The 27141-nt window shown below is 37.9% G+C and overlaps 1 protein-coding gene across 1 annotated transcript; it reads right to left on the bottom strand.

The window, feature by feature from the left end:
• Window positions 1-12459: 12459 nt before the first annotated feature.
• LOC129725954 (dynein axonemal intermediate chain 3) lies at window positions 12460-26843 on the bottom strand. The gene is made up of 4 exons (XM_055682421.1): window positions 26248-26843; window positions 13734-15432; window positions 13503-13678; window positions 12460-13350 (listed from the first exon to the last, which is right to left on the bottom strand). Exons 1-4 carry the CDS (start codon window positions 26794-26796, stop codon window positions 12460-12462), a joined length of 3315 nt encoding a protein of 1104 aa, XP_055538396.1. The 5' UTR covers window positions 26797-26843.
• Window positions 26844-27141: the final 298 nt, after the last annotated feature.

Below are 27141 nucleotides of genomic sequence, written 5' to 3'. Positions count from 1 at the left end.
TTGCCGTCTACTTTCGTGTGAAACATACCACAAATATTGAAAGTAGTTTTGTGAAAATATGTTGATATTTGTCTAAGTTATATATTTATTACACATTTTTGTAATGAACGAGCTTTAATTACTGTAGAATTTGAAAGTTACATTTAGTGCCAAACGAAAACAGTAAGTGTTGTTTATGAAAATCTGTTATAATTTGGCTGAGATATGACTTGATGTTTTCTACCATATACTTATATTTCATCAAATCATTTCTCAGACAAATTATAACAGATTTTCATTAACAACACCTATTGTTTTTGTTTGGTACTAAAAGAACTTTCCAAATTTACCAGCAATTGAAGCTCCATCATTACAAAAATATGTGAAAAATTGCGAATAAATTTTGAAAAATTTGAAAATAACATAAACCATCTTATTTATTTTAAAACTATTCATCACATGTAGGTAAACTTTTTAGACATATTTATATGTTTCAAAGGATCTATTTTTTGCCTTTGCAAAACAGCCAAAATATAAAAAATCGGTTGAAAAATAATCGTATTAAACATAAAAATGTGAGCTAAGGTAAAAACAAGGTTTTGAACATAACTTATAATTTTCGAGGTATTTGAAAAACTTCATGTGATTCGTTGTTTTGCTTTCGTCTTGATTAGACGCAAATTGTTTATCTCCGTTTGATTCGCAAAATAACAATACACGAGTTATCGTACGGGTGTTTTTTTTTTGTCGGTCAGTTCTTGTGCTGCGCGATAACAATAGCCTGCAGTTTATCGGCAGAAACATCTTCTGCACACTGGTAGGGGCAGGCTACCCCGCCAGTGAACTGATACGCAGCTGATATATCAGCAAGAATAATTCTCCCGCACCGCTGTTACCCCGCTAGCAGCACGGACCATTATACGATCGAGCGAGTGGAAGTCAACTACAAGTGGCATCTACAAGGTCGAGTGTAAGATACGGCCACTGTGTCACAACACGAAGCTGGATCGTCATTGTTTGCTCTGCGGAGACACTCGATTAATCCAACTATCAGCCGTGTGGTCGTGACTTAGACGTTCGGTGAAGTATTCACTTAAGAATTATTATCATTCTTATTAATATTATTATTATTATTGTTATTATTATAATTATTATAATTATTATTGTTATTATTATTATTATTGTTATAATTATTATTATTATTATTATTACTATTATTACTATTGTTATTAGTATTAGTATTACTGTCTTTTTTTTTATTTTGATCCATTGTAGTTTGAAAAACTGTTTGTTTTTAAAATTTAATATCAACTACTTGATCACGAGAAAGTACCGCGTGTACATCCCTGCCAAGGACGTGGAGATCGACGGTGTGGTTACCGAAGGAAGCCTCACGGTCGATGACATTTTGCGTCACGGGGTTGGCTGCTTCAAGAACCCCCTGATTCAAGATGTAAAGATACTGGATGTCAAGCAATTGCATTCAGTATCCATCGAAGAAGGGAAGAAGAAATTCCACCCTTCTTATTCCTTCCGTGTAACATTCGCCGGATCCGCACTGCCGAACATCACTTTGGACAGGGTTCGTCTGCCTGTACGCCTGTTTGTACCGCGGGTCATGCATTGCCAAAACTGCAAGCAGTTAGGTCATACAGCCACCTACTGCTGCAACAAGGCACGCTGCAGCAAGTGCGGAGGCAATCATGCTGAGACCGCTTGCAGTGAGGATACTGAAAAGTGTCTTTACTGCGAGGGAACTCGGCATGACCTTTCGGCGTGTCCCGCGTACAAACAGCGCGAGGAAAAAATTAAGCGTTCCCTTAAGGAACGATCAAAGCGCTCTTTTGCAGAAATGCTTAAGAGGGCTGAGCCACCCTCGACAGGAAACATCTTTTCCTTTTTGCCAACCGATGAGGGTACATCTGACGATCCCGTCGAAGGGTGTTCTTATGCCTTGCCAGAGGGATCTAGGAAGAGGAGAATGCTCAACTCTCCTGATCTTTCTCGCAAAGGTCGTAAGATAACCCCTAGCGGAATGACCAAAAAGAGAACACAAAAAGGAAGCGGTGAAGAAAAACCGAAGCAAGTGCCCCCCCCGGTTTTAATTTCAAATCAAACCAGGAGTACCCACCGCTTCCTGGGGCACCAAAAACCCCTCGTGCACCCATTTCTCGATCAGAAGACATAAAAGAAACAGGGTTCATAAAATTCTCTGATATTGTGGACTGGATATTTAAAACATTCAACATACCAGATCCCCTACAAAATATTCTTCTTGCCCTTCTCCCTACAGTGAAAACCTATTTGAAGCAACTCACAGCAACTTGGCCCCTCATTTCAGCTATCGTATCTTTCGATGACTAATACGTCGAAAGAGGTTAGGAATTTTGTCACTGTGTTACAGTGGAACTGCAGAAGTATCATCCCCAAATTCGATTTATTTTCACATTTGATAAACACATACAATTGTGATGCGTTCGCGCTCTGTGAAACTTTTCTCAATTCAAATGACCAACTTAATTTCCACGATTTCAACATCATTCGTCGAGATCGAGACTCACACGGTGGAGGGGTACTTTTAGGGATCAAAAAGTGCTATTTTTTTCCAGAATCGACCTCCCCTCGATCTCGAATATTGAAGTTGTTGCCATTCAAACGAATATGAATGGAAAAGACCTTTGCCTTGTTTCATTATATATTCCCCCATCCGCGCGGATTGAACAGAAGCAACTCCTTGATATAGCAGAGTTGCTTCCCGCACCTTTTTTGATTTTGGGAGATTTTAACTCTCACTGTTCGCTATGGGGGTCGCTGTACGACGACCACCGATCTTCTTTAATCTGTAACTTGATCGACGACTTCAATATGACAGTTTTGAATACTGGGGAAGCGACACGTGTACCTAATCCTCCAGCACGTGAAAGCGTGCTTGACCTATCCCTCTGCTCGACATCACTAGCGTTAGATTGCCAGTGGAAAGTAATCAACGATCCCCACGGTAGTGATCATCTTCCAATCGTTATATCAATTGCTAATGGTTCAACTCCCCCGAACCCAATCAATATTTCCTACGACCTTACACGTAATATTGATTGGAAGTGTTATGAGTCTATTATAGCGCAATCTGTCGAGACTCACGAGGAACTTCCTCCGGAGGAAGAATACGCGTTCTTAGCTGGCTTTAATATCTACGCCGCGACTCAAGCTCAGACGAAACCGATACCCGGGGTAACGATTAGACAGCGCCCTCCCAACAAATGGTGGGACAAAGAGTGCTCTGAGCTGTACACGTGAAGGTCCGCGGCGTATAAGGACTACCGGGAGTACGGCACTATCAACCTGCTTCGAAAGTACGAGGCACTGGGCAGGCAGATGAAGAGCTTAGTAAAGGCGAAAAAACGCGGGTACTGGCGGCGGTTCGTAAACGCGTTGTCGAGGGAAACAGCGATGAGCACTCTTTGGGATACCGCCAGGCGCATGCGGAACCGTGACGTTTCGAATGAAAGTGAGGAGTATTCAGATCGCTGGATACTCGATTTTGCAAAAAAGGTCTGTCCGGACTCTGTACCGGAACAGAAAACCTTTCGCGACGCGTTATTAGTAACTACGGAAGAGCCTCCATTTTCGATGTTGGAATTTTCAATGGCTCTCCTGTCGTGCAACAATAAGGCTCCAGGGTTAGATAGAATAAAATTCAACCTGTTGAAGAATCTACCCGACTCTGCAAAAAGACGCTTGTTGAATTTGTTCAACAAGTTTCTTGAGCTAAATATTGTTCCGCATGACTGGAGGGAGGTAAAAGTCATTGCTATTCGGAAACCCGGAAAACCTGCCTCTGATCACAATTCATATAGGCCGATTGCGATGCTCTCTTGCCTCCGGAAATTAATGGAGAAAATGATCCTCTTACGGTTAGACAAATGGGTCGAAACAAACGGGTTACTTTCAGATACTCAATTTGGCTTTCACCGGGGCAAAGGGACGAACAATTGCCTAGCGTTGCTTTCTACTGAAATTCAACTAGCCTTTGCTCGAAAAGAGCAAATGGCTTCTGCGTTCATGGATATTAAGGGGGCTTTTGACTCTGTCTCTGTAGAAGTTTTAAGCGCGAAACTTCATTCGCAGGGACTTTCACCAAATTTGAATAACTTTTTGCTCAATTTGTTGTCATTGCTATTCGGAAACCCGGGAAACCTGCCTCTGATCACAATTCATATAGGCCGATTGCGATGCTCTCTTGCCTCCGGAAATTAATGGAGAAAATGATCCTCTTACGGTTAGACAAATGGGTCGAAACAAACGGGTTACTTTCAGATACTCAATTTGGCTTTCGCCGGGGCAAAGGGACGAACGATTGCCTAGCGTTGCTTTCTACTGAAATTCAACTAGCCTTTGCTCGAAAAGAGCAAATGGCTTCTGCGTTCATGGATATTAAGGGGGCTTTTGACTCTGTCTCTGTAGAAGTTTTAAGCGCGAAACTTCATTCGCAGGGACTTTCACCAAATTTGAATAATTTTTTGCTCAATTTGTTGTCAGAAAAGCATATGTATTTCTCACATGGCGATTCGACAACTTCCCGAATTAGTTACATGGGCCTCCCCCAGGGCTCCTGTTTAAGTCCTCTCTTATATAATTTTTACGTCAATGACATCGATGAATGTCTTGCAAATTCATGCACGCTAAGGCAACTTGCAGACGATAGCGTTGTATCCATTACTGGTAGCGAGGCTAGCGATCTGCAAGGACCATTGCAAGATACCTTAGACAATTTGTCTGAATGGGCTCTTAAGCTGGGTATCGAATTCTCTCCGGAGAAAACTGAGCTGGTCGTTTTTTATAGGAAGCATAACTCAGCTCAGCTGCAGCTCCTACTAACGGGTGAAACGATCTCTCAGGTTTTAGTCGCCAGATATCTCGGGGTCTGGTTCGACTCTAAATGCACCTGGGCTTGTCATATTAGGTATCTGACACAAAAATGCCAACAGAGGATTAATTTTCTTCGTACGATTACCGGAACTTGGTGGGGTGCTCACCCAGGAGACCTTCTAAGGTTATACCAAACAACGATATTGTCAGTTCTTGAGTACGGCTGTTTCTGCTTTCGCTCCGCCGCGAACACGCACATTATAAAATTAGAGAGAATACAATATCGTTGCTTGCGTATTGCCTTGGGTTGCATGCAGCCGACCCATACGATGAGTCTTGAAGTGCTAGCGGGTATTCTTCCGTTGAAACATCGTTTTTGGAATCTCTCTTACCGGTTGCTAATTCGATGCACAGTTATGAACCCATTAGTAATTGAAAATTTCGAGAGGTTGGTCGACCTTCAATCTCAATCCAGATTTATGACTTTATATTTTGACTAAATGGCTCAAGATATTAATCCTTCTTCATACGATTCCTCTAATGTCGCACTTTTAGATACTTCTAATAATGCTATATTCTTCGACACCACCATGAAACAAGACATTTCTGGTATCCCGGATGAATTGCGACCCCAAGAGATCCCTAAGATTTTTTCCAATAAGTTTGAACATGTTAGTTGTGATAAAAGGTTTTACACTGACGGATCTAATCTAGATGAGTCCACTGGCTTCGGTGTTTTCCACGTAAACTTTACCGCCTCCTACAAACTCGATGCTCCTGCTTCCGTGTACGTCGCAGAACTTGCTGCTATTCAGTACTCTCTTGGGATCATCGAAACCCTGCCCATAGACCACTACTTCATCTTCACAGACAGTCTCAGTGCCATTGAGGCTCTGCGATCGATGAAGCCTGTGAAGCACACTCCGTATTTCCTGGGGAAAATACGGCGGTTTTTAAGTGCTTTAACAGATAAAAATTACCGGGTTACCTTAGCGTGGGTCCCTTCTCATTGTTCCATTCCGGGCAATGAAAAGGCTGACGCTTTAGCTAAGGTGGGTGCTATTGATGGCGATATTTATGTAAGACCAATTGCTTATGATGAATTTTATAGCATTTTGCGTCAGAGAACACTCAACAGTTGGCAATCATCATGGAACGCAGATGAACTGGGACGGTGGCTACATTCCATTTTTCCTAAGGTATCGACGAAAGCATGGTTCAAAGGGTTGGATGTAGGTCGGGACCTCATTCGCGTGATGTCCAGACTTATGTCCAATCACTACACGTTAAACACGCATCTCTTTCGTATAGGGCTTGTAGACAGTAATCACTGCGTTTGTGGCGATGGCTACCATGACATCGAGCATGTTGTTTGGTCGTGTACCGAATACTGTGGTGTTAGGTCCGAGCTTATAGATTCCCTTCGGGCCCGAGGAAAACAACCGAACGTACCCGTTAGAGACATTCTGGGGAGCGGTGATCTCCAGTACATGACACAGCTATACGGGTTTATAAAAAACGCTGGAATTAAAATTTGATTTTTTTTTATCTATTTGCTAGATTACAATTCCCGTCATAAAATGAATGAAAATGATACACCATGGTGGAGACACTAAAACGAAGACTCGGCTCCTTCATGTTCACGCAGACACCTCAGACCAAAACTGCTCAAATGGAACATCACTGCTTGGCCATGTACAAATAAATGAATCCTGTAACTCAATATAGTTAAAATCAAAATTGTAACTCCCCTCCTCTTACCTTAAATCCCCACTAGCTCGTAGTCGGCCGCGAGATATAAAAAATGGGCCTCCCTCTTTTCCCTGCTAACTTAGAATTAAAAAAAAAACATGTACTTGGCTCAGTTAAACATAATTTGTACCGTGCCGTGTCAAATAAACTATTTTTAAACTAAAAAACTTCAAGTAGATGCGCAAGTAACACTCGACTAAAGCTATAACCCACACAAAGTCACATCAAAAGTTTTTGCATTTTTTCATCATTTGTAGCACCGTGAAATAAATGTGCGATAGAAGCCAAAAATTCTGGTTTTCTTATAAAATATATAACATAGCCAAATTTAAACCGATTTTCACAAAACTACTTTCATTTGATTCGGAATTGAATATACTTTTGAAAATATAGTGTATTTGTGGTATGTTTCTTACGAAAATAGACGGCAAATTTAAAATTAAATTGAAAAATTGCGTGAAAAAGTCTGAAAAATTAGATTTAAACTCAAATAACTCAACACGTTTTATTGATATTTGAACAAACCTGTATATATTTTGAAAACTTTATTTGTCTTCTTCCTAAAACTGCTTAAATATTGAAATCGGTTGATAAATGACTGAGTTAAAAAATATTATTCGCGCTGAGGTCCAAAAAAAACGTATTTTGACCATAACTTCATATTTTGGGGGTGTTTGGAAAATTTCTAGTATGAGCGAATGTTACACTCAACAAGACCTTCAACCTACACTAGGTCACTTCAGAAGTTCTTGCATTTTTTTTTTCATTTGTAGCACAGTGTTATCAGTTGACCCTTAACTAGCCCGCTCATCTGATATCAATATTGTTCAAATCGAGTGTGTAGTTTCTGAGATAATAGAGTGTGAGGTCAGCACGGCAGATCACAATGCGTTAAAAAACAACATCGCCCTGAAGCATTTTTGTTTTGATTGTCGCAAGAAGCAAATTAGCTTCAACGAAATGCGAAAATCCTGCGCTGATCTATTGAAGCGGTTTGACATTGTAACTGATGTTATTAAAAATCTTGAGTCTGGTATGCACAGTTTGGAGGATAGCCTTTTAGGCAAGATCGAATCTGTTGTTGTACCTCGTATCCTGAGTAAGATTACAGCTGTTATGCGGGATCTGTGTGAGCCCCGCTCTAATGTTAAACTCCGGACATATACTGACGTTGCACGGGAAGAAAATTCAACTGCTGTTACCGAAGAATGCAATCTAATTATCACGACCAGTAATATTTACAGAAGAGGGGGTTTAAAAGTCTTCATGTCGTTTGAGTCGCATTGATTTACGGAATTCAAAACGTTTATCAATTCACAGGTTTCGGAAATTTTTATCAATGAACAAATCGAAAATTAAAGCAACTATTCTATCAGTAGTGAACTAACTAGTAAATAACGTTATTAGGCGAGGCAAACATTTGCCCTATTTTTCGTTTACTAAATAAGACTACAAATATTTTGAACAAATAATTGAAGCAAACTATTCGATATTACACGGCAAACAAATATTGACCAACATTTCAAGCAAATATTTGCTTCGTGTGATGTTTCAGTGCTGCTATAGAGTTTGACGACGCAGGTTTCACCTCTTGATAAGGTATTTGTTATTATTGCTCTATTTCCCAGGAAACTATGGTAAATCTTACGAAATTTTAAGAGGAACTCGGGAATCCCAGGATCCCGGGAATCAATATTGCTTTTTCCGGGATCCGGGAATCCCGGGAAAAGGTATTTCCCGTAAAATCCTTCCCGGGATCGCAAACCCTAATCACTAAACACTAGTATTTATTTTTATTTTCTAAAATACCTTTTTTTACTTCTAAAATTTTGAAGAATTTGCCCCCTCTATTTGAAATTCTGGCTACGCTCATGAATACCACCTAATAAGGATAATTTAAGAATCGAGGTGATGTACAGAAGCCAAAAGGCGAAGATGTTGTCATTCCGATAAAACCAATCATTTCAAATGATTTGTATTTTGAATTTGATTGTATTCAATGGCCGATTCGTCGTGCATTTGCAGACTATCAACAAATCACGAGGAATCAATCAATTTGAAATGTTTAAAATTAATCCAATAAAGACAAAAAAGGCAGGACGAAGTTTGCCGGGTCAGCTAGTGCATTATAGAAAACCTCAAATATATCGAAATTTTTCTCTGATTTCACTTCTGATAGGTGTGTAATTCTACCTGCAATTAAAAATTTACCGTGCAAAAATTGTTTTTACTTTGTAATTATTCACGCGAAGTTTTGTAAAACAAATTTTATGGTTAAAACTCACCAAATTTTAAACGATGTTTTGGGAAAAAATAGTTCAAAAAACCTTGGTCAGTGGATATGCAATGTTAATCATGCGAAATACGAAATAACAAAACCATATTTCCAACAATTATCATTTGTCATTCATTTATACTAAAGATGACAATTAACTGTGTGGTAATTTAAACAAATATATGGTTCAACAAGATGTTGCTATACATTTTCATCACTAGGTTGCTTTTTTTAAAAGAAAACATTTGTGAAACAACAGAACGCAACATCATGTGACATTATCGTTATTTAAAAGCATCATGAAATATGCACTTAGAACTAGATTGCAGATAACTATTAAGCAATTTCTAGTGTTCAATTACGAGAATGATACACGTAAATAACATAATGTTACTCGATTCTTTTAAATTTCTTCAAAGTAACCGGAAAAGTTTCTTGCGCCGTAAAAAAGTTTTAACCCTCTAGTGCCCAAATTAATTTCTAAACGGACTTCGATAAAATCACTATAAACCATTAGGAACATTTTTTAAGTATTTATTGAAGCTTTTTGGAACTTCGACTGAAGCCCGCCAAATGTCGGCATTGGGCACTAGAGGGTTAAAACAACAAATATTGAGTAGTGTCATTTCAAAACATGTTGCAGGTGCTGCTTGGGAATTGACAAAATTTTGTCTGTCGCAATCATTTTCTATACCCCCTGTATATTCATATACAGTAAGGTCTTTTTTTAGCGGGTTGCTGTCCGTCATTACTCAAAAATAGTCAGCCTATACACCAGAGAGACGCCGAGACACTCACCGTTAAGGCAACTGTCAACATCAAAACGGGCGAGCTGTATAATTTTGCATTGCCGTTATCCGTTTTGATGTTGACAGTTGCCTTAACGGTGAGTGTCTTGTCATTTCTCTAATATACAGGTTCCCTACTCAAAAACGGTACAAGAGAGCAACCTCATTGCAGACACGTTTCCCGTTTTAGGCTACGAGCGATCTTATAGGATATCGAACGTCTTCGTCAGTGGTTTTCTTCGGCCCCCTTTTGCAAAAGATTGCTGCAAAAAAAAACTGCCGTAGAAAACCACTGACGAAGACGTTCGATACCCTATCAGTTTTCAAAAAAAAAATACAATTTTTAGTGTCAATCAAAAATCTAGAGAAACATTTCAAAAGGTCTATCTGCTTTGATCGATTTTTTTATCGATCACTTTCATTCAATCACCACAACTTATTAACCATCTTTTACGACACGTTATTTGCAAAAGTTGATAGCGAAGGGATCACTCTAACCTTCTGAACGAAGATTCCACTTGGAAGAGTTACTAAAGCTGAACCATTACCAAAATGAAAAGACGCTCCGGAAAAACGATGAAAGCAGATAGGACCTTTTGAAATGTTTATCTAGAAATATAAAATAATACATTTTGGTCTCTAGATTCCACCATCATATTCAAACGTGGTTCAAACATTTTAGAATGTTTTTTTTTTCGTTATATTAGCAACACCCATACATATTTGGAACGCATCCTCCGCGTAAAAATAGACCTTAGTGTATTAATATTCATTTTCGAGTTTTATTATCTTAAGAATACTGAATTGATGATACACAGTCTATGAAATATTCTTTTAAAAATTATTCTAAGTTTACTTTGAGCAACTATTATGCAGCCCAACTACACGATCGAAATATTCTTACCTTCACAAATTTGAACATTGCCTAAGCCGTTTAAATATTGAAAACAGTTTTTTCAAAGAACTTGAAGAAACATATGTGAAGTAGTGTGTGATGTCTCAGAGAACTATTCATTTGTTCTTCCAGATACCGCTCAAAGTAGTTATTGGAATAATACTCGAGCCATTATTCATCCCTTCGTTGTTTAAAAACCGTAACACTAAAAAATATCAGTCTGATGGAGCTGCCTCGCAATCCCAGCACCAAATATTCCACGCAAACCACTGATGGATCATGAGTTGGAGTACAAAGCTCTTCCATAAAGCGCTCTCTCAGCTCTAGAAAACCCAAGCAGAAGCACCCATGGATCACGTACAAATATTACGTACTGCTGGCCTTCGGGTCATTTCGGCGTCAGAGGGAATGATTGAACAGACAGATTTGAAAACCAAAGAAAAAGCAAAGCCCAACATTCCTTCTGAAATTTGACCTTCTGTATTTGACACAGACGCGGCCAACCGTTAGTGTACAGGACGCTTGCGGGGCTAGCGCCACGATCTTATTGACTATAACGGTCTCTCCCAGCCGGATTCGAACATGCAACGGCTGGCTTTTTAGGCCGATATCATACCTCGAGACCAACTGAAATGAGTAAGTGCAGACCAAGGAAGAAATACTCAAATATGGCGGCGCGACGTGCCTAGTGCTGACATCAGGACATACATCCGGAATGAAGTACAACAGGCATGGTGTCGTAAGTGGTATGCAAAACATAACCTTTTCACATTAAACATAAAACTGAAAGTTCTGAAGTAAACGGATAGGAAAAACCACAAGGAACATCCAAGTTTGCCACATATGTGCGACCCCAACGTATTTCGTCAAACCCAAAACCGAAAAGTGCGACCTGCCGTTGACTGCGAAACACGTATTAGATGGCTGCCTTGCATATGAAGCAAGCAATAAAAAAAAGGACCATTCAGGACACCAGTATCCGAAATATTTTACGAGCCGATACAGTGGCCAAAAACAACTGTGACATAACATGCCGCGCAGAACACCCAATGTTCCGTCACGAAGCATTGGTCATATGGTATATTTTAGCTTATCCCGGAAGAAAGTGAGCTTTCTGCTGAATTAATGAAAAACAGTCACGTGAATTCCATAAAAATTGAATATTGCAGAACTCTGACAAGTTTCCTTTCTGAAACAAGTATGACTTTACAATGAAATCTAAAACCTATGCACTAAAATTTTCTAATATCTTTTCCCTTAGAGGCGAACCACCTGAGAACTGAACTGCCGCTCTAAGCATAACTGTCACATATTCTATGCAAACCTTATGAACGCTGGGACAGTTTTGCTTGAAGCGGCAGTGAAAGCCTCTCTAATAAGGAAAAAATTATTTATTGTTATGCTCAGGGAGCATGCATAAATGACGTAGCTTTTTTTTCAAGTTTTTTGACCCCCTCCTCCTCTATCGTAGCCCCCTCACGATAATAACGCAGCTTTATCAAACCCCCCCCCCCTTCCATAGAAGTTTTTTCTTGGCAAATTTTACTATCAAAAACAAACATTGTATCATAAATGAACAAGAAAAGACAAGAGAGCTTTAAAAACGACCCTAAACAGACAAAACAGTCCTAAAAAAAACAATTAGAACAAATCCATTTTCTTAGTCTTAGTCTTTTTCTTAGTTTCATATTTTCTACGTAGCTTGGCTTGACCTACCTTCCCCCTCGTCACATTTCGTCACGAAATTGCAAACCCCCTCCTCCCCCCTACGAATGCTACGTCATTTATGAATGTTTCCTCACCAAACCAGCTCAAGCCTCGATTATAATGTCCGTCATTTTACTTTTTTTGTACCAAAAAATGGTGACAAATAAATAACAAATAACAAAATAATCGTAAAACATTTATTCCTCCTGAACAGGTGTATTTTTATGAAGGGAGTCAACTTCACGCTCGTTTTTTATGTGATCATGCAACATTTCACCTGCATTATCAATAAAAGTGACACATCGTGCCCGTTGTAACGCTTCGGGACTCATATTGCTAGTTCTACTATCTATATCTTCGCGAGCTTCTTCTGTTGTCAGTTTACGATTTTTTTTTTTTTTGTAACTTTCCAAGTGCTCTAAATTTGCCCCCAACTCCTGGTTAATTAGTTCTCTGCGTTGATTTCCTTTCACGAAGACCTCGGTAAAATTAGCAACTTTGGGCAAATTAAAACAATTTAATACAATTTTGGCCTCTGCTTCGATGCGAGAATAGTTGATCATTTCGCCTTTGAATTTATCAATCAGCTGATTCAATATCTCACTTTTTTTTATTGTTATCTTGTCAATAGGCAGTAGCAGAGATTTGATATCATTGTAGTCTGCTTCAATTCCTGTTAAATTCTTTGCAATCGCGATGCGTTTTTCATCATCATACTTTCTTTTTTGTTTTTCGGGTTGCATTTGCTTTGCTAACTGACCTGGACTAATATTTCTCCTCATCATCATACTGTGTAATAATCGCTTGTAACATTTTTGTCTCCATTTAACTTCTAAGCGCTTGGCAAGGTCAACACGTTTTTCAGCATCTTGCTTCGCTTTCTTTTTAGCTTCTTCTACAGCTCGACGCTTCAAAAACTCAGCGTGCTCTTTTTGTTCAATTTCCAAACGTTCAGCTAGTTCTTTAGCCGCTAGTTTAGCTCTAACCTGACCTTCGATAATTTCTTTATGCGCTTCATAGAAGGTCTGAATCCAATTTTCTTGTGATTTTTTCCGCGACAGTTCATGTTGAATGGTTTTCAGAAATTTCTAGAAATAAGAATATTTACTTTATATGATAGCATGGTGTTTGGTTCCTCATTTGCAATGATTTCAATGCTGACAGAGGGTATTTGATTTGAATAAAATGATGTACAATATACAAATAGAGAGCCAAACATCAAATAACAAATATTCCTTACTGCTTTCTCATTTGAAACTTGTTCACAAAAGATGGGAGGAATAATAAATATTCGAATGTTACTGTTGTAGTCAGCTATTGCTAAATATTGCTTCGCAAAGGGCAACTTGTGCTGTAACAAATAACTTAGGATATGGCCACCTACACTAATACTCATGCAAGGAACGTCAATTCGAACTAAAAAAAAATCCGGTTATGATTGTCATTATTGTCTGATGGAATTGATACTTACTAATAGTATCCCAGACTTCTAAATCCCCATTACTATCAATAATGAAAAAAACTGATGGTCGATCCAGACTCCATCTTCCGCCTAATACACGAGATTTCCGTTTCCTCCAGAATATTGCAGAACTCTGACAAGTTTCACTCCATATTGCTAAGACGTAGCCACCAATGCTTAAGAAGATTTCCCAACAGAATGGATTCCTTTCAATTGCCAATACCGGGCCATCATGAATGGCCGCAAATTTTTTCTTGGACTTCAGATTCTCCTCATTGGTAGTGGCTCCCTGATCGAAGTCGTGTCCTTCCCAGTTTCCATGAACAATATCTCCTGCTACAGTACCTATTATCACCTGCATTCGATATTCGACTTGTATTTGTTCAGCGCGATGTTTAATTTTAGTACATATTGCATCTCGTTTACAATCGTTTGCAATAAATTTGTAAAATGCTTCATCAATAGACAATGATGAAATGGAAGTTTCGCATTTGATGCGAAATATGGGATAAAACACGTTATCTAAACATTGGTAAGGTGAATATTCACCTGTGTTAACAGTTTTGGTACTCTGTGCAGCTTTTCTAATGGACGGAACTGTAAAATCTAAATCCCAGAAACAAATAGAACCATCAATAGATGCTGTTAATACAAATCGGTGTAACTTTTCAGCATGAATCCGAATTTGACCGGTTGTTGCACAATAATAGTTTCGTGGTAACCACTTTATTACCAAAATTTGTCTGCGTGGCGACTTATCCAGTGCACTGGTAGCGACAGGTTCAACGGTACGATCCATTGCTTCGAACGCACACCAACCCATTTGCTTTCTAATTATTTTACGATTGCCTATTTGCTGAAGTGAATTATTCTCCACTCTTTCAATGCGTTCCAAATGACCTTCCAGATCCCAAATGATCACTTGACCATTCGTCAGACCTCCTAAAAGTAAATTTGCGTCATAAGGACAAAATGACAGCGCCGTAACTTCGCGACTGGATCTAAGTTCAAGTTTTTGTGCAAGTGTGTCATCGAAACTCCACAGTAAGACCGGTCCTTTCTGAAAAACAACTTTGTTAACAACATCGGTTGCGTTTTGTTCTTCAAAAGCTTCTGTAGTGCAAATAGTTTTGAAATTGTAAGCTGCAACAAAAATACCGCCTATTTGCGGATGCCAATCTAATGCAGAGACGCATCGATTTTTACACTTTTCGCGATCAGTGAAGTATAAATATTCTTCCATAATTGGTGTATGATACCTATGAACTTTTTTTCTGGAAATCAAAGGATAATCGTTATTGTACATATCAATCTTGTTGAACGCCAGCGTGTTAAGTAATTCCTGAACGTAGCTATTGGTTTCTGATGTATGATTTCCATCCTTTAAACATTCAGTAGGCTTGTTTGTAGTTTGTTTTTCTTCTTCAGTTATCTCATACAAGTATTGAGACCATGCATTCGTTGGAAAAGTTGGATTAGTTTGTTGGGCACGGTGTAGTTTTAGAGAGTTTGTTTGTACACCAAAATCCACCTGCATACGATTGACATTTGCAAAGTGTGCGACGCCTGGAACTAGTTCAATATATCCATCTCTTGCATCATTAACAAAACGATGACTGAAATCGTAACTACATCGTCTGACTGGAAATATGCTTTGAGTTTCCAAATTGACAACATTTTTGCGTTTGATCGGTATGAAATATTGCACCTGAAAGAAACGAAACGTATCATATAAATGTTCACTCCTATTTTCGATTTTGATTTAAGAATAAATTGTAAATTACTTATAAAGAACAACTTTCTGGAAATACTTTGCAACACCAATCGAAAAAATAGAAGAGAAAGTTTCTAGAAGAGTTTCAGTAATGAAAATCTACTAAAACACAGTGCAACAATTGTTTTCTCTGGCTTCCATGTATGATTTTTTGATAAAGATTGATGCGACAATAAACTCCTCCGAGTTTGAACATATTTCAACTTAAGGGGCGACAATGGCGCCATTTTGAATTTTTGAGAAATCGGAAGTTTTCTATGTTTTTTCGACGCCATTTTGTTTTAGGATCGAATATCAAAATTCGAAGAGTATGTCCACTAGGGTGCCAGCCAAAATAGTCATCTCGAATTTCAAAAAAAAACCTACACAAAATGTTCACCAGCTCGAAAAAACACCCTGTGCAAAAGTGATTGAGATCCCTATACTCTCATTATCACTGAATAACATCGATACAGTCTTTTGTCCGATTATATAAGCCAGAGCACTGTGTGTTCAATCAAGTGTTGGTAAAGGACATTATTGTGGTAAATAAAACGAAAAAATTGTCTGGTACAACATTCGAAAGACGAGTGCAAGTGTCTTAGAGAGTAGATTTTTCACACAAAGTAATATAACATGTTCCATCAGTTTCCGCCGTTTCATTTAAAAGTTTAAGACACTTGAAATCGAAAACATTTTTCAAATATTAAAACTCAATATACCTCCCGTGTGTGATTTTGCAAATGACATGAAAGCATTCAACATTTTCCACGAGACACAATCTTAATTTTGGTTGAGATATTTTTTTTTTTGCATAGTAGTTTGATACATTTTATAAATTTGTTTTGTAATATTTTGCCATTTTACTTATAATTTTTCCAATTCAACATTGCCACCCTAACGACAATGATAAAACAAATATTATATTTTCAGGAATTTTTCTATTGGTATTCTGTGAAAAATGATTTTTTCATTTTATTCTCATTTGCACACAATATTATGAACCACCCTATGTCGAATAAATGAACCACCCTAATGAAACATAAAGTATTCGATGCTAGTTATAGTGTATATCATCATACAAGCTATTTCGAGAGACTAGTGATCAATTTCAAAAGATAATTTCTAAACATTTTGAACTCCGCCTTCCACAATTGAAAAAACGACTAAGTCCCAGAGAGTAAATTTTTGCAAAAAAAAATTTTTCAGATGACACCAATTCTCGACGTTTCATGGGTTTTTAAGTCATTTGGCATCAAAAAAAAATTTTCGAAAACCGAAATTTCACGTACCCCCCTTGGGTGATTTTTCAGTTTTCAAAAAAGCCAAACTTCAATCGCTTTGCGCCACCTCATTTTAAGTCCGATTGAGCTGAAATTTTGCACAGGGTGTTTTTTCGAGCCGGTGAACATTTTGTATAGTGTTTTCTTTTTTTTTTTGAAATTTACTGGTCACTTTTTTTCCATACGATGATTGGCGCCCTAATGTCCACATATTAGCACCTTCTTACCCATCTTTAAAAAAACAGAACTTAAATCGGACAAAAACTGAGCTCAAAATGGTGATTCTACGAAACCGGTTTTGGCAAGGTTTTAGTATGTATTGTGCCGTGTCAAAAAATATATTGTGAAAAAAAAGGTTTTAATATATTTCACTAAGCAAAATAATATCGAGTATGTCTGAGCATTAAGGTGTAATATCCACCAAAAAAAAATTTTTTGTCATTTTTTTATTGACTCAATGCTAAAACTATCCTAGAATCAAAATCTACATCGCCCAAGTACTGATCTGAACTCTAAATTTGTTTAAATCAATTTTTACCGAACAACTTTTATGCTTTACGAACTAATTTCATTTTTGTCATATGACTTACATTTTAAGTTTTAGTAAAGCGGGCAATGTATGCAGTTTGGGAGGGAGCGAAAATGAACGGGAATAGAAGGTGTGACTTTTAGGCTTAGAAAAAAATTTTCTAAGCCCAAAACACCTTGCCGGAGACAACGGAGATTGCGGGTTCGTGTCCCGTCTGGACGAGGGAAAATTTTTTCTAAGCCTAAAAGTCACACCTTCTATTCCCGTTCATTTTCGCATCCTCGCAAACTGCATACATTGCCCGCTTTACTAAAACTTAAAATGTAAGTCATATGACAAAAATGAAATTAGTTCGTAAAGTAAATCTAGCCAACGGAGCTCTTCCGTGATACGCGTTCGGAGTCTAGCCACCGACTGAGGTGTCTCATCGCTTGCGCCGCTGTAGATATAATAAGTCATTATACACTGTGTGCGTGAAGAGATCACTCTCTCAGTTATAAAAAATAAACTCCCACCGGGCAGTGTGTGCAGTTCATCGTTGGCGTGCTGAGATACGGGAACACAATAGTAGAGGGTGATTCGACTTTGGTTTAGATCTATTTATACCTTTCCCAGTAGTTTAGTTGGCCAAAACACCTTGCCGGAGACAACGGAGATTGCGGGTTCGTGTCCCGTCTGGACGAGGGAAAAATTTTTCTAAGCCTAAAAGTCACACCTTCTATTCCCGTTCATTTTCGCATCCTCGCAAACTGCATACATTGCCCGCTTTACTACAACTTTTATGCTCCAAAATAACATTTTTCATTTATTTTGGTGATTGTCGTTTTTTTTTAATTTCGAGGCTTTTCAAACTAGTAGAAGTTGCCTATGATCGATATCGTGTCAGAACAACCCCAGAATGTCCCCTGTTGCACATTAGAAAACGTATATTTACTAGATAATATAATATCGTAGCAGTGGATTGCATTTTCGTCTGTGGTATCGAAAGCATCATGTGAGCCGTTGCGGAACAGAGTGGTCTAAAGACCATTTTTTTCGAAAATGAGTTTTTTGTATAAACCGCATCTACTCAAGAAACTGAAGTTAGGAGATTAGGAAAATTTCGAAAAATCGAACTTAAAAGCTGATGAAAAGAATGACCATTCTGTTTCGGAACAGAGTGGTCTATGTACATAAATCGGTGTAATACTATCATGTAACACGTAACATGTAGCATATTACATGTGATAAGTAACATGTCACTTGTTCTGTACATGTCACACGTAATATGTAACATGTTACACGTAATGTAACACGAAAAATGTAACACGTAAAATATTATGTAATATGTAACATGTTGTGTTATATGTAATGTTACACGTGACATCTTACATGTGACATGCTATATGTACCATATAACATGTGACACTAGCCATTTTATACGAGTTACCGTCATTTTCTTTGTCATTTACCAGGTTTGTGTACATAGACCACTCTGTTTCGAAACGATTCGAGGATTCCATTAAATATAAATATGAAGTCAGAGTGGTCTATGTACATTAGTGAGATAAAATCACCGATTTCGCAAAGAAACTGTTAATTTTATGTATCTCCATGTTAAACCACTTCATAACCTTTATATTGGAATATTTTGTTTGAAAGAATCCGTTGAATAGAATTTTATTCAGAGATTTTTCGAAATTTGCTTCTCCTGAACAATTTTCTTGATGGCACATAGACCACTCTGTTCCGCAACGGCTCATATATCAGCGACATGATTCAAGCAACCCGTCTCCCACAGTTACTTAAAGATTTGTGTCTTCAATACATTCAATACATACGCCCTCATACCTTTCTGGGCATTAGTTGGAAAATTTCATAAAACTATATTACTTAGATAATTACAAAAATTCACACAATAGTCAATGACATCTTAAACGACAACAGAAACTCACAGCATCTCCACGTTAACTAACATAACACTCTACGTCTAATATATTTGTTTCAGTAAAAAATACTATGCATTTTTATACCGTTTGAAAATAAATAAATAAATATGGTAACGAAACGTTCTTCATTATTTTAATTTTTAATTTTGATTTTAATTTTAATTTTAATTTTAATTTTAATTTTAATTTTAATTTTAATTTTAATTTTATTCATGTAGTCTTAATAAAAAAAAAAAAAACGTCAAGTTTACAAAATATTCGAAATTTTCAGCTTATTCACAAACTTGCTTGTCCTGATTGCAGCGGTTATAGGCTCGTTAAATCCAAACGACGTCCGATGGAATGTGGTTTGTAGTAGGCCAGTTGAACGTAAGGAACGTTGAGAAGCACGGAAGTCTAGCTGGAACAATAGTGTTGGCGAATCTTTTTCGCCATTCAATATTTTGGCAACAGATGCAGCTTGCTGGATTTTGCGACGACGTTCGAGCGTGTCGAGGCCAAGTAATCGACAGCGGTCAGGATACGGAGGAAGATTTTCCGGATCACGCCAGGGAAGGTCACGTAATGCCAGTCGGACAAATCTCTTCTGAACACGTTCGATCCGTAGACACCAAGTTAACTGATGAGGGTACCAGATCGAGCTACAATTTTCAAGAAGTGGTCGTACTAGAGAGCAGTATAAGGCTTTGAAGCAGTGAGGGTCTTTGAAGTCACGGCCGATTTTTGCAATGAATCCCAGCTGTTGACTCGCTTTTGAAATTAAGATGGCATGATGTAGGTGGAAAGTGAGTTTAGCGTCGAGCAGAATACCAAGGACGCAAACACGGTCAACTCTTCTCAGCTCAAGTCCATCAATGCGGTATTCTAATATGATCGGATTTAAAATGCGGTGGAATGTCATAACCTCACATTTTCCAATACTAATTATCAGCCAGTTCTTATGGCACCACTCGACGAATATATTCAGCAAATGTTGCAAACGACGACAATCGTCGATTGTACGAACTACCAGATATAGCTTTAGATCATCCGCATTTACCAACCTACAGCCAACACCTAACCGTAGTATTGCATCATTGAAGAATATAGCGAAAAGCAGAGGCCCCAAATTGCTACCTTGCGGAACTCCCGATTTATTAGTGAATTGCGACGAGACACAAGAACGAAGTTTCACACGCAGTATCCTTCCACATAAATACGAACTTAACCATTCCACAAGTGAACGCGAAGCTCGAAGCCGTGACATTTTACGCAAAAGTATGTTATGGTCAATACGATCGAAAGCTGCCTTCAAATCAGTGTAGATGGCATCAACTTGCGCTTTTTGTTCGATATGTGCAATGCACATCGAAGTAAATTCCAGTAAGTTACTATGAACTGAGCGGTTCGGCATGAAACCATGTTGCGCGGTAGAGATGTAATTCTTAGTGGAATGGAGCATTACGTTACTAACAATAATCTCGAACAACTTAGAACCAGCTGAGAGACTAGTTATGCCTCGATAACTTCTGACATTTTGACGATCACCAGATTTTAGAACTGGGAACATAAAAGATTGTTTCCATATCTCAGGGAATTTCCGTTGCTCGATCGACTTGTTGAAAATGCAGCGAAGTGGGTTTACTAGCGCACAACATTAGCACAACGGCTTATAACTATAGCGGGGATACCATCGGGCCCCGGAGTATAAGATCGCTTAAGTTTCTTTGCGGCATCCATTATCAAGTCAGTGGTAATTTCAAATGTTGTCAAATCAATCAAATCGGCCGGAACATCAGCCGCCGCAATATCCGCCTCGGCATCGGAGGCAACTCTATCAACAAACACTGATGCGAAAAAAGTTGCAAAAAGCACACATGATTCCGATTCTGAAGTCGCGTCTAAGTCAGCCAAGCGAACATTTACAGGCACCGATGAACATTTTCGTTTGGAGTTGACAAAATTCCAAAACCCTTTGGGGTTTCTCCTAAGGTCTGTCTGTACACGTAAGACGTAGGATATGTATAATTCTCTGTTAAGACGGCGGTATTCGTCGCTGGTGCTTTTGAAATTATGTCTCGCTACCTGCGTTTTCAAACGGCGAAATTTACGCTGGGCATTGTTTCGAAGCCGTTTTAATTCATGCAATCGACGCGTGCTCCAAGCAGGGATGTTGGGACGCTTCGCTAGCAGTATTATTGTAATCAAAAGTCGGATTAATCATCATATTAATTAATAAACAAATGAATTAGTTTACACACCATTCATTATTCAAACGGTGCTCTGACGCAAGCTCCTAGAACACCGTAAATAATAAATCACATAAAATCTCCTGCCTTCATCCATCTGGGCAAAATCAATTTCTTTCTTGCACCATCAGCGCAAAGCAATATGTGAGACTAGCTCGCGAGACGAGTTCACGAGAATTTGCGCGCGAGCTGTCTCGTGTACGCGACACCCATGCACCGCGCTCGTTGCGATGAGAGACGAGATATCTTCGTGTACGTGGCAAAAGAAATCCCATGCGACGAGACATGGCTCGTACGTATTGCAAGTTCTCTCGCTCGCATGTGGCGCACAGCACAAAACGACTGAATGAGAAACGAGACTTGTAGCGCAAAGCGCATTGTCTCTTCTTTTACTACAAAATTATTCTCGACTTCACACTACTTCGTAACTTTTGTTCTGAATGAGTTCTATGAAAAAAAAATGACCTTCGATTTTCGCTTAAAAGTCGTGCTCAAAAGTTTCGTCATCTCGATAAAAGCCTCCATGAAACATTTTAGCTCAATCGGACCTTGGGAACACGTGCCTCAACGCGGTCTAGGTCCAGTGTTACCTCGAAAAAAAAATTCCTGTAAAAAATCGACTTGAAATTTTTTGAGCTTGGCACCAATACGAGAAAACTTGAATTTAGAATTTCGCTCAGGAGTAGGGCACAAAAGTTTCGTCTTCTCGAAAAGAGTACCCATTCAAAATTTCAGCTGAATCGGACTTTGGGAACACATGCCTCAAAGCGGCCAAAGTTTCACTTGTTCGACTTATGAAGAAACATGAAAGTACATGAAACTGTCGATGCCAAATGTGTAAAAAATGTATGAAAAAAATCGAAAAAATCAACTTTCGGAGATTTGTCGATGCCAAATGTGTAAAAAACGCATGGAATATCGAAAAAAAATCGACTTTCGGAAATTTTAGAGGTATGGACATTCCCAGTTTATCAATACTTTTCATCACTCTGTATCCAGTTAACGATTTTAACCCTGGAAAGATAGTCTGCGTCAATTTGACTACTCGCCCACAACAATATTTCCCATTTTTTCTTAACCGAGCCTCGAATTTTTCTTGGCCTTCCTTGATCAATAAAGCAGTTTTTAAATCTAAATGCTGGTGTTTGTTATTTATAGATGTGTTAACACTGCACGCCGTGTCAGAATTGGAATATTATGCAACTTCAATGCACCTCGGATATTTTTTCACCAAAAGTTAGTTCAGGCTCTAAGCTTTCAAATGAAAGTGGTTTAAAAATATTCTATCGGGGATAACTTGAATAAAATGAGTTTGAAATTTTTTCAATGTTTTGACCATTTTTTCCCATATATGGAGACGATAGGTACATTGAAATTATATATTTGATAACGATATAAGTGGTATGGTAACGATATAAACAAGTAAGTATGTGTGTGTAAGTATGTGTGTGCGTGAGAGAAAGAGATGGCAACTCGTTTGCCAAAACTTGCAGTGATTGTTTAATTTAATAATTTAATTGAGTAGGACCTGAAAAAGTGCATAAATGCAACGGGACTGCACAGTTACAAAACCTTTCGATGCTGGCTGGAAATTCTCAATATCATGAGGTTGAGGCCATTCAAAATAAGCCAACAAATGATGGCAAGTTTTACTAATGGTAAATTCTATTAATTTGAGGGGAAAACCTATTCGTACACGGAAAAGGAGAGTTTAAAGCAACTTAATTGTCTATCTTAAAACTTATTTTGAAAAGAAAACTAAGATGACCGATTTTTTTAAAATCACTTTTTGTCTTCATGTATGTATGTGTGTGTGTGTATGTGCAACTTTTTTTTCTCACTCACTTTTCTCAAAGATGGCTTTCATGAAATCAATTGCAAATGAAAGGTCTAGTTGCGCCGTAGATTTCTATTGAATTTCATTGTAATCGGATTTTTAGTTTAGAGGTTATGTATCAAAATGTAAAAATCACGAAACATCAATATCCCAGAAACCACACAACCGATTTCAATAAAACTGGTTTCAAATAATCGGGGTGTCTCCAAAACCCTTAACTTTTAAATTTCGTAATGATTGAACATATGGTTCAAAAGTTATGTAAAGAAAAGTTATCCTGAGGATGTTTAAACTCACTCATTTTTCTCAGAGATGGCTGAACCGATTTACACAAAATTAGTGTCAAATGAAAGGTCTAGTTGTCCCATAGGTTGCTATTGACTTTCATTGTAATCGGATTGTAACTTTGTCCGTTGTCAGTAAAAATGTGAAATCACATAATGAAAGTAAACATATTGACTTTCTCCTAACGATCACTGGCTAATTAAAAGGTATAAAAGTGATCCAAATGGCCGAATGTCATATACTACTCGACTCAGTTCGACGAATCGAGCATTTTCTGCATGTATGCATGTATGTGTGTGTGGGTGTGGGTGTGTACGTGTGTATGTGCACCTTTTTTTTCGCACTCACTTTTCTCAGAGATGGTCTGACCGATTCTTCCTATCTTGATGTCAAATGAAGGGTATATTTGCCGTAATCCAACTTTTAGTTTTGGCACTGCGGCAAAATGTGAAAATCGCTTCTATATCTCAGAAGCTATGAACATAGTTGAATTCAAATTAATGGGCTTTAAAACCCTTAAACAATGACCTTCATAGTGTTTAAACATGTGGTTTGAAAGTCAAAGAAAGAAACGCAACCCGGAGACTGTCTAAAACTATAGCTACGATCAAAATATGTGGCCTCCACATCATTTAAATTTGATATTGTACTATTTCAATGCTTGCGGCCTTGCTCGGGATTGAAGTTGAAATTAAAAGTCATTTCTATCATTTCACTTTTTCTTTAGCACAAATATTAAGTCAAATTTCACATACTATACCTAAATTATTACTTTATCCCTCTCCGACCGATCCCTCACAATTGTGTAGGTGAAAAATGACGGATAACAACACTTAAATCAAAGTAATTCCTACATAAAAACACTTGCTTGCTTCGGTTTCTTATTTTTCGTAGCAGCTGCGATGTTGACACTAGCGTTGTGAGCAAAAAAACAATGAATAAGACTTTCAAAAAGCGAAAGAGAAGGTTAAGTATAAGTTACCTTCTATCTACGCATTCATATGGGCCCGGTCGGAAAGGGTTATATATAACATCAATATTCTAGTACCCAAAGAGTAGATGTACTTTCATTGTATTGTATTTGACAATTTAAGGATGTTTTCCAGAAACCGGAAGCTACTATGTATCTAAAAATTTAAAATGGCGTCTTAAAATGATTTCTGGCCTCTGGATGTAACGCTTCCGCAATACTCATAACAGTTGATACTTGGTCATCTTAAGTTGTTTTCCAGAAACTGAAAGTCGGCATCTTCGCCATTGAAAAGCCCGGAAATTTGGCCATTTTAGGATGTATTCCGGCAACCAGAAGTAGTCATCTGGATTTTTCGCGTGATGTATTTGAAACATATTTATTTCATGATATTTGCATATGTATATTTAAATGTATGCCCTCATGTGTGTGAATGTTAGGTTTTGAATGTTCGGTAAAGTTGTGCTGTTGGCTATCCGAAATTCCTTATTTAGAGTGAAAAATGAAACCAGCAGAAATTTTCAAGGAGTGTTTTTTCTCTTAAATCGTGTAAATCTATTTTAACATATAATAAGTTTGAATGAGAAAGGCTGGGTCTCACCGCTAGGTGGATTAATTCGGTTTTTTTTTCAAGCAATACCATAAAAATATGTAGTAGAAACTGCCATACTAATATAAGTATTATTGTAAATTTTTGCTCGGAAATTTTTGCAAACCACCAGGAAAATTGACATGAATAAAAAAACAGTATTCGAAATCATTATAGGTGCGTAAAAAATATCCTTGGCGACACGCTGACTCGAAATCATTGACGGCGGCGGCGTACAAGACTAATCAATTAGGTAATTAGGTATAACTCTTATTTGTTTATATGGATTTCGCGTTTTTATGTGTTACGTATCCTCCTGTTTTATTTTTGCTTTTACAATTTAAAAACCTTGAGCAAAATCAATTCATAAAAATTCAATTATTATCTGAATCGAAAAAGTAGAACCAAAGTTGTCATAATTTCAAGCGCATTGCAATTTACCAAAGTTCTTGGTGTGCCGAAAATTCAATCTAGACCTTGTGCTTGTTCTTCAAAATGCTCCTGTGGCTTGTACGATAACTGGAACTCCATTCTAGGGTAAAAAAAACTGACAAAAGTAACTTTCACAGTAAAGTATGCTCATCTTTCGAAGCAATTTACGCAATTACGCTACCAGCGATTCACAGTTTTTCTAAATATTTCTATTGTCGCTTCTCTACAAAATTTAGCGAATTAGCAATTAGCGTTTCGAAGGCAAAAATTTTGGCGACGCTAACAGTTTCGCTAACCAGTTAAAAAATTAGCGAAATCGCTAAATCGCTAACTGAATTTTAGCGTCGCTAGTTAGCGAATTAGCGAATTAGCGGAATGGTGCCCACCACTGGTGTAGATGCATTGAGTTTGAGGAAATGATAACAATTTGTCCGTGCAGTTTTACATAAATCCAACATACGTTCAAATAGCACTGCACCATAAAATCATTTATAATAACCTTCCTCTTGTCAATGCATCAACAGCGCAGAAATTTGCAATGTGTATTTCTTCGGAAGTGAATTTTTCTTTAGGAAACGAGTTGAAAAATAAGTCATATTAGCACAAATTACAAATGTTCGAATCGGTTAAGCCGTTAAGCAAAAAACCAAGATACTTGAGGAATGAAATTATTCACTAAAACAAATTACCTTGTTATGACTTCCATGGTCCTTCCATCTATTGGAGCATTTTTTTAGTACAGTGCGTGTCTTATATCGTTCGAGTAACTCAAGGCGCCTAATGATTTCACTAGCTTCTTTCAGTTCACGGTCATCTATGAAAATAACAAATATGTCTTCTTCGTTCGATAATTTGGGTAAATAACCTAAAAGAATGAGTTTCCCAGATTCTATTTCTCTTAGCATTTCCTTCAAAAGCTGTAGTTCTTTTGTTTCATCCGAGATATGGTCTTCAAGAACATCTTTTTTTATTTGCTTCCACGGATGTTCACTGCTAACAGTTGGGCCGATTTCTACGCCAATCTCGGCCTGAAGGTCTGGACTGATCACAATACGAATAGACTTGGGGAAACTGATGAGTTTTTGTCTGGCATCCTCCTCTTTGAATCCAAATATTGTCGAGATTTCCTCATCTTCTGATGAGTCAAATTTAAAAATATCTTCAGATCTATCCGCTTTGTCAGATTTTACGTCCTCAACAACCGTTGTAGATTTTAAATGGCTCATGTTTTCAAACATAACTAGCTCTTATGCTGTATCGAAATAAACTAAGTTCAATTATATGTTTTTCATTTTTCGTAATTGGGTTGCTTAGTTGCATGTTGCTGTGGAAATGTTTGTTAGTAAGCGCAAGGAAAACATAGACGCACGCAGTATGCAACATGTGCAATAGACACTAGAGCTAAATCATTTCAAATCGCCTGGAAATACGCGAAAATTCAATCGACCATTTTTGATTTGAATGAAACTTTGCACACGTATTTGGCTTAGCAACTGAGAATTTTTCACAGGTGGAGATTTTTTTCACCCATGAGTTACATTCTAAACGGGCGTATGCCTTTTGGCATAGGTTTTATTCGAAGT

This window comes from Wyeomyia smithii, chromosome 1, assembly GCF_029784165.1.
Source record: "Wyeomyia smithii strain HCP4-BCI-WySm-NY-G18 chromosome 1, ASM2978416v1, whole genome shotgun sequence".
Taxonomy (NCBI): domain Eukaryota; kingdom Metazoa; phylum Arthropoda; class Insecta; order Diptera; family Culicidae; genus Wyeomyia; species Wyeomyia smithii.
This window is presented reverse-complemented; position numbering and strand designations above follow the sequence as displayed.